The sequence below is a fragment of the Cannabis sativa genome, chromosome 3 (genome assembly GCF_029168945.1).
Source record: "Cannabis sativa cultivar Pink pepper isolate KNU-18-1 chromosome 3, ASM2916894v1, whole genome shotgun sequence".
Lineage (NCBI taxonomy): Eukaryota > Viridiplantae > Streptophyta > Magnoliopsida > Rosales > Cannabaceae > Cannabis > Cannabis sativa.
Window position 1 is genome coordinate 27,966,215 of NC_083603.1, and position 8,183 is coordinate 27,974,397.

Sequence of the window (8,183 nt, forward strand, 5' to 3'; positions counted from 1 at the left end):
GGGACATTATCTTTTGAAGCATATAATCACAATTATATTCCACTGTGTTGACATTACTATAATTGTGAATAACTATATGCTCTGGACTTAACAGATTTTGTACACATTAAACCATAAACATGAAAACTACATGTAAACATAAATGATTTCTAATCTTTAATTGATAACAAATTAGATTTCATTGAAATGGGTTTTATTTAAGGCATAAAATCCCAACAAACTCCCACTTGCACTAACATAAAACAAGTAGTGCATTTCAATCAATCTATTGTCTTGATATCTGGATCAAGTGTAGTGTATTTGAATAAACCCAAATTACTGGAACTGTGAGTCTGTGGTAAGCAACTGCTCTCTCCACCATTACTTCCTTTGTGTTCATAAAATATTATGCAACATCATATTCTATATGCATTACTCATCTAGGGATACTGAATTCTTTACTGTTTATTAAGTGCATCTGAATATATAGAAGACTTGTCTCTAATTCTATCCAAAATTGGAATAGAGATAACACAGTTAAGAACTTTCTTCAGCTGAATAACTTTTCCAGTGCTTTTCGAAAGCAACAAAGTTATGTATCTTCACTGATGGAGCTTAAATCATTTTAGATGGGTTTTTACATCCTTCTAGAATATATTCCTCCACCCCCAGAGTAACCACCATCTTGAATATGTTATGAGTTGGTGAAGATATAAGGATTCTAATATACACCCATATCATCTAACATATAGGTCACTTTCAGAGATTCTTCCTTGACTGTCTCCTAATGTTCCTTATTTGATTACATCTTAGATGGCTCCCACTCAACAGTAGGAGTCTGGTTAATTTCGTACACAAGTGTACACTTAACCTCTTACTATTGGCTCTCAGGGACATCTTGTTGTGACATATTATCTTGTCTGAAATTTTAAGTTCCTTCTAGACTAAGTCATCAACATAACAATCTAGTATTAACATTAATGTAAAATACTTGCTTAAGATTAAGTAATCATTAGAGATACCATAAAACATTTCATGAAGATTAGGTATTTTGCCCAAGTCATTCGAATAGACTTTGCAAAATTCTCCTATCTTATCCTCAAAATTTTGATAAGTTATTTCTATCCATATGAATGGTTAGATTTACTTTCTCAGTTATATTCTAAAGTTCATATCATGATCATAACATAGTAATCCATCACTAGTGTCATCCAAATAAAGATGGGTTAGAATTTTAAAAGTCTCCCACTCAAATAAGGTACTGTGATACTATGTCCAAGAACTTTATTGGTATCAATTTCTATTACAACAGTAACATATTAATTGGAACAAAAAATTACAGGATCAAGAATAAGTTCTAATAGTTTGCTAATTTGTTCATTATATTACATCCATGTTTATTCAAAATATGTGTGCCATAGAGATTTTGTAGTGTATTGATTATAGTCTAGAGTTCAAAATGAACTACATATGTCAATAGCTTTATCCACACCTAAGTGTTATAGAGATCATGTAAAGTTATGAATATAATCTAAAGTTCAATAGATGTAAAAGATCGTTGAACTGCATATATTACTTCTTAACTTTTTCCACCCCTATCAGAGTAAAAGATCTTTTATTAAACAAAATCTTAATAATTGCTTAAGAATTAACAATTATTCATAAACATTGAATTTTAAATTCTAAGTGTTTATGTGGTATGATCTCTTTGCAAAGATGAATATACCATAGATTTTGTATCAATAATAAAAACACAAACACATACAAACATGATAAACATATAAATATAATTGGTATTAGCATACTCAAGATAAAGAAAAACTGAAGCTCAATTCATAAATGCAATTCATAACTAAAAGAGAAAATTTTATTAATATTCTAAAAAAAAATGAATTGTCTGCATAATTATGAAATTGAGAATAAAATCCCAAACCAATAATTTTAATTAAATTGTTCATAAATTAAAACAATTAATTCAAAAATTAAAAGAAGATTTCGAGCTTCATCTTCAATCTTGGACATTCTCTACCCTTCTGTCCAACCATCCGACTCAACTCGCTAGGATATCAATCCAAGTTTAAACAGCTAGAGCTGAAATAAGAAGAAAACAAACATGGTTAGTAGATCCAGAATTAATAATCCAAGGGGATAATAATTGTCTAAAACACATGAGTTTATAGCATAGACAGAAATACCTTGTTTCTTTGCTAGAAACTTAGGGCATTGGAGTTTCCAGTGGCCATTTTCATTGCAATAGTAGCATTTTCCTTTTGGCTTTGCCTCGAGATTAGCAGCCTTTTTCTTTTTAATAGTTTTCACAGCTTTAACATGCTTCTTGCTATTCTTCCAATTCTTATTACTACTGGGTCTCAATGCAGAGGCTATGCTTGCCTCAGGCTTGGCCGTACCATTAGCAGTGCAAGAACTAGGAGCTTTAGTTCCTCCTTTCTGTGGTCCTCCATTCAAATTTTCAAATGTCTGAAGGTTGTTGATTAACTCGTGGAAGTCAAGCTCCAACTTGTTCATGACATAATTTAATGTAAAAGGCAGAAAAGTTGGAGTCAAACTATTTAAGTTCAAACTCACTTAAGTTGTCTGATCAATAACTGCTCCATGATTCTCAGCCTCTTGGAAGTAACTAGTCATCTGGAGAAGGTGATCACGCACGTTCTGATGAGGTCTCATCCGTGCATTGATGAAATTCTTAGTCGCTTCAAAGCAAGCTTGAATTGATACCATCCCAAACAGTTCAGTTAAATGGTTCATGATTTCTGGAGTCGTGAGAGTGTTTGCAAACCTTGTTTTCAAGGTGTCGACCATGCTAGACAGCATAGAGTATCGAGCTTTGTTGTTAACATTTTGCCAACGCTCGAACTTTTCCTTAACTGTCTTGGTCGCATTCTCACATGGCTGCTCAGGAGCCTCTTCAGTCAACACAAATAGGGAATTTTCACCAATGAGAGCAATATTAATGTTCTCTCTCCATTTGATAAAGTTAGCTCCATTGAGCTTGTTGTCAGTCAACAATGACACCATGGGATTGTTCGCAGTCATATTGAATACTAAAAATATCAATAAATAGAAGTCAAGTAAGGTTTAACACAAACTGATACCAGTGTCTCGTTTAGGCGAGAGTCAAAGATACCATCCATTGAATAGAGTTGTCAGCTCATCCAAAATGACAAGCATTCTAGCAACCTTTTATTCGATCAAGATGAGAATCCAGCGTTGTCCCATTTAGGCAAGAGTCAAGGCCATTCTATCTTATGAGCTTCCACTTGTAAAGCCCGCTTAGTTAACTTGGAAATTAGCAGTTATTTATGTTAATCAGGAAATTATTTATAGCTATTTAAATAATTTATCATTGTTATTTACGGAATTCACATATGCATAATTATGTCATCAGTAGCTTTTATGTTTCGCATTTCCGGTGTCCGGTATTTTGGAACGCGGCGTTTGGCTCAGTAGAAATCACAACTTAGTATGTTAGTATTTTGGGGACGGGTTTTAGACATTGGGAATGTCGGGAATGGCCGGGAATTTAGAATGTCCCAAAAATACCCCTTTAGTATGATTTTAGTGATTTTATGGTGGGGGGCAAAATGGTCTTTTTGCCCCATTAGTATTTTTTGTCTTATGTGAATTAGATGAATTAAATGTTATTTTTAAATAACCTTTTTGGCTGAAATGGATTTATTAAGTTGATATATTATGACATTTATTCTTTTTCCAACACTTAGCTTATTTTGAAAAAGAAATTCCAAAAACTCACACACAAACACTCTCTCTCTTTCGGCCATCTTTGAGCAGCAAGGAGGGGGAATTTTCTTGGTGATTCAAGTCTTCCTTGTGTTGATTTTTGTGATCCTTAGTTGCTTGTAAGTGGTTCTCAACCTTTCTTTGTGTTTTTACTTGTTTTTCTTGAAAAAAGGATGATGAATGCATGTGATTGTGGAATGTTGTTGCTGCTGTAATTAGTTCTTATTTTCTGAGTTTAAGCATGTTAGTTTAGGGTTGTTTTTATGCTTGATTGCTAGGTTGAGCATGCTAGAGGGTTATATGTGAAATTATGTAATTTTGAGAGAAAATGCCATGAATTGTTTCTGTGTTATTGCTGGGTGTTCTTGTTAGTTTGCAGAGGTATTTTTATGCTTAGTTAAGTAGAATTAACTAGGCTAGGGTGCATGTTAGTGGGTTTAACCAAGTTTGAGTTCTTGAACTCAAAGCTTGGTCATTAATGGTGATTTTTGTGTATGAGGTTTCTGGGTAGGTTTGATGCTCTAGAATTGTTATTTGGGACCTATAGAACAGGTCTGGAAAGTTTGGGATCAATTGGGTTCGAATTGGTCAAGATATGAGAATTTTAGGTTGCTGCCTGCGAGGAACCGGAATTCCGGTTGAGCATCCGAATTCGGATGGGGGTTCGTATTTTTCCGAACCGGAATTCGGTTGGGCAACCGGTCTTCCGGTTGGGGATTTTTCAGAACCCTAGTTTTCCTCGTTTTTGGGTTTTTAGGGGTATTGCCATGCTTTTTATCGATAGGGAAACTTTTAGTTTCAAGTTTTAGTCCCCGGGAAGTGATTTAGCGTGTCACTTATAGCGTTGTGATTTTTATGGTTTAGGAGCCGATCCGCCGTTCAGCTTCAGTTCCAGTCAGGTTGACCGGCACACCTGAAATCGGAATCCAGGTAAGATTAGTATAACAGTATGCATATGTAGATTACATGTTTAGCGTGCATGTAGGAAGCCTGTTAGTTTACATTAGATATGTATTTAGGCTTCGAACCACCCAACCATGTCACGTCGGTACAGGCTGGAGTATGACCAGCAGCCGGAGTATGACCGGTTCGACCGATCAGGCTGACACTGGTTGGTGGTTCAGTGCTATTGACCTATCCCGTCGGTACAGGCTGGAGTATGACCGACGGCGGAGTATGACCGGTTCGACCGATCAGGAGGATACTTGTCAATAGTACCGTCCCCTGAACGTTCAAAACTCAGTACCATGTTGGACATGGCAGTAGTGCTCAGTACCATGTTGGACATGGCAGTAGCGGGACTCAGTATCGTGTTGGACACGGCAGTCAGTTTTATGTATGATATTAATATGCTTTTCTTACTGAGTCTGTCGACTCACAGTTTACGTTCATGTGTAGGTAAAGGCAAGGCAGTTGCTGATGGACCGTGAGCGAGCTTATGGGATTGTAAATGTCGTTAGACGACTTTATTTTGTTGTAAAAGTTGAATAGTAAAAACGTTTGTAAATATTTTATAAATCGGGATCCCGAGACTTTTTGGTAAAATGGTTTATAAGTTTAATGAAAAAGCAAAATTTTAATTAATCACGTTTTTCCATAAACCTCGTTGATTAGCAACGAGCTGCACGGTACGTTTAAAAATCACGTAATACGCCTAATTTTGTTAGGGTGTTACAACTTGGTATCAGAGCCGCCAGGTTGTTTTCCGAAGATCGTCACGACATGTACAATCATCATCAGCAGTTAGCTCGGTTCACGGTTCAGTAAGCCTTTATTGCTTTATTAGTTTATTTTATTCAGTTATGAAAAAGAAAAGCCTGTTAGGAAGCATGTTAGTAGCCTGATAGTAGAATAGGCGCATGTTTCATTTCTAATTTCCAAATTAAGCGGCATTAGTAAGCTCGCCTTGAATACGACCTGATATGCCAACTCTTGGTTTCGCAGGCGGTTCTAACTAGATGGACGCCAGGCGGACTACCAGGAGTCGAGGCAACTCAGTGGGGTCGAATCAGGGAGAGGGAGCTCGGTTTCCCCCACCTGCTCGGGGCCGAGGTAGAGGTCCCCGAGGCAGGGCTCGTGGTCGGGGTGATGAGAACCCGCCACAGGCTGCCCGAGCTCCCCGGCCGATCGGGGAGCCCCGAATCGGGAGTTACGGTTTGCGGAGATGCAAGCCCGGATCGAAGAACAAGACCTCGAGATTCAGAGGTTGAGACAGCAGGGTGCTCCTGCGGTTCTGTGCCGAGTAGTTCCGGTGGCACACCTTCTTGCCCAGGCCGAGATGGTAGTGGCGGCCCATAGATTGGAACCGTTGTATGAGAGGTTCCGGAAACAAGCACCTCCGGTATTCTTGGGAGGTCCAGATGTGTCGAAAGCCGAGCAGTGGCTTACGGTGATCACCAGAATTCTGAACTTTATGGGTGTCACCGGCAACGACAGAGTGGTGTGCGCCACATTTCAGTTCCAGGAGGACGCCCTGGTATGGTGGGACATGGTGTCTCAGATCCATGACGTCACCACCATGACTTGGGAGAGGTTTCAAGAACTCTTCAACGCGAAGTATTACAATGAGGCGGTTAGAAGCGCCAAGAGGAAAGAATTTGTTCACCTGACCCAGCGGGAGAACATGAGTGTCACTGAGTATACCACTCAGTTTGACCGGTTGGCGAGGTTAGCCTCGGGAATTGTGCCAACCGACTTCAGCAGAAAGGAGAAGTATCTGGACGGGTTGAATCCCAAGATCAGGCATGACCTGATGATTACCACTGACGACAGCACCACCTACGCTCAGATGGTGGAGAAGGCACTGCGAGCTGAGGGCGCAGTGGGGTGCATGTCAGAATCAGCCAGTACTCCGGTTGGTGGCGAAGCTCCTACCCCTCCTGCATCAGGATTTAGCAGGGGGAGTAGTGGTTCGGCCATTGATCAGAGGAAGAGGGCACCCATCGCTTCGGCGGCTCGAGTCGAACAAGAGGTTCGGGGGAACCGAACGGAGGGAGTCGTCTGGTGGTAATGAGACTCGCTTCTCCTATCCGCAGTGCCCTAGTGCAAGAGGCACCATCGGGGAGAGTGCAAGGGGCGGGGATGCTTTCATTGTGGCATGCCGGGCACTTCAAGAGGGAATGTCCCCGGCTCGGCCGGAAGCACCGAGAGCTCCGGCGATACCCACTCCGGCCGGGGTATTCGCGATCACGCGGGCGATGCGGATGCCGGCCCATCGGTTGTTACGGGTCGGATTCTTATTAACAACTCGCTTTATTCGATCTTTGTTTGATTACGGGGCTACACGTTCTTATGTGGCGGCCGAGTCTTTAGTAAGTTGGGTAGACCCTTTGATAGATATGAGTCGGGGTTTGGAACCACGTTACTCAGCGGAGAATTGGTTATCTCCAATAGGTGGATTAGGTCTATGCCGATCAGGATAGATGGTAGAGAGTTGAGCGCTGATCTGATAGAGATGAGCTTAGTCGAATTTGATATTATTTTAGGAATGGATTTCCTATCTAAATATTCGGCGAGCATTGATTGCAAGAGGAAGATGGTGGTCTTCCAACCGGAAAGTGAAGAACCGTTCGTATTTGTGGGTTCGGTTCAGGGATCTCGGATCCCGGTGATCTCGGCTATGTCAGCGAGAGAATTATTGCACGGTGGGTGCTTAGGGTTTACGGCCGTGGTGGTGGACACCACTCGGCCGGACACCATTCGGCCGAGAGGACATCGAGTGGTTCGGGAATTTTTGGACGTTTTTCCCGAAGAACTTCCGGGGTTACCACCTCGAGAGGGAGATTGACTTCGTGATTGACTTGGCACCAGGGGTGGATCCGGTTTCCAAAGCCCCGTATAGGATGGCTCCACTGAACTTAAGGAATTAAAGATTCGGCTCCGGGGGTTGCTTGACATAGGGTTCATTCGGCCCAGGTGTCACCTTGGGGAGCCCCGGTTTTGTTCGTGAAGAAGAAGGATGGGTCTATGAGGATGTGCATCGACTACAGAGAGTTGAACAAGCTGACGGTGAAGAATAAATATCCATTACCTAGGATCGATGACTTGTTCGATCAGCTTCAGGGGAAGACGGTCTTTTCTAAGATTGATCTCCGTTCGGGTTATCATCAGTTGAGGATCCGAGAGGAGGACATTCCAAAGACGGCTTTCCGCACTAGGTATGGACACTACGAGTTCCTGGTTATGTCATTCGGACTAACCAATGCTCCCGCATTCATGGACCTGATGAATAGAGTATTCAAGGATTTCCTCGATACCTGTGTGATTGTGTTTATCGACGACATCCTCGTGTACTCTCAATCAGAAGAGGAGCATGAGTTACATCTTCAGATGGTACTGCAACGACTTCGAGAACATAGACTCTACGCCAAGTTCAAGAAATGTGAGTTCTGGTTGTCTCAGGTGTCCTTCCTAGGACACATTGTGGGTAAGGACGGGATCAAGGT

The 8,183-nt window shown here is 41.1% G+C and overlaps 1 protein-coding gene across 1 annotated transcript; it reads right to left on the reverse strand.

Annotated features, from left to right (window-relative positions):
- Positions 1-2,565: 2,565 nt before the first annotated feature.
- LOC133036006 (uncharacterized) lies at positions 2,566-3,033 on the reverse strand. The gene has a single exon (XM_061112472.1). It carries the CDS (start codon positions 3,031-3,033, stop codon positions 2,566-2,568), a length of 468 nt encoding a protein of 155 aa, XP_060968455.1.
- Positions 3,034-8,183: the final 5,150 nt, after the last annotated feature.

What these genes read in the sequence shown, in the direction of transcription:
- LOC133036006 (XM_061112472.1), bottom strand. Translation starts at nt 3,033, where the DNA reads ATGACTGCGAACAATCCCATGGTGTCATTGTTGACTGACAACAAGCTC.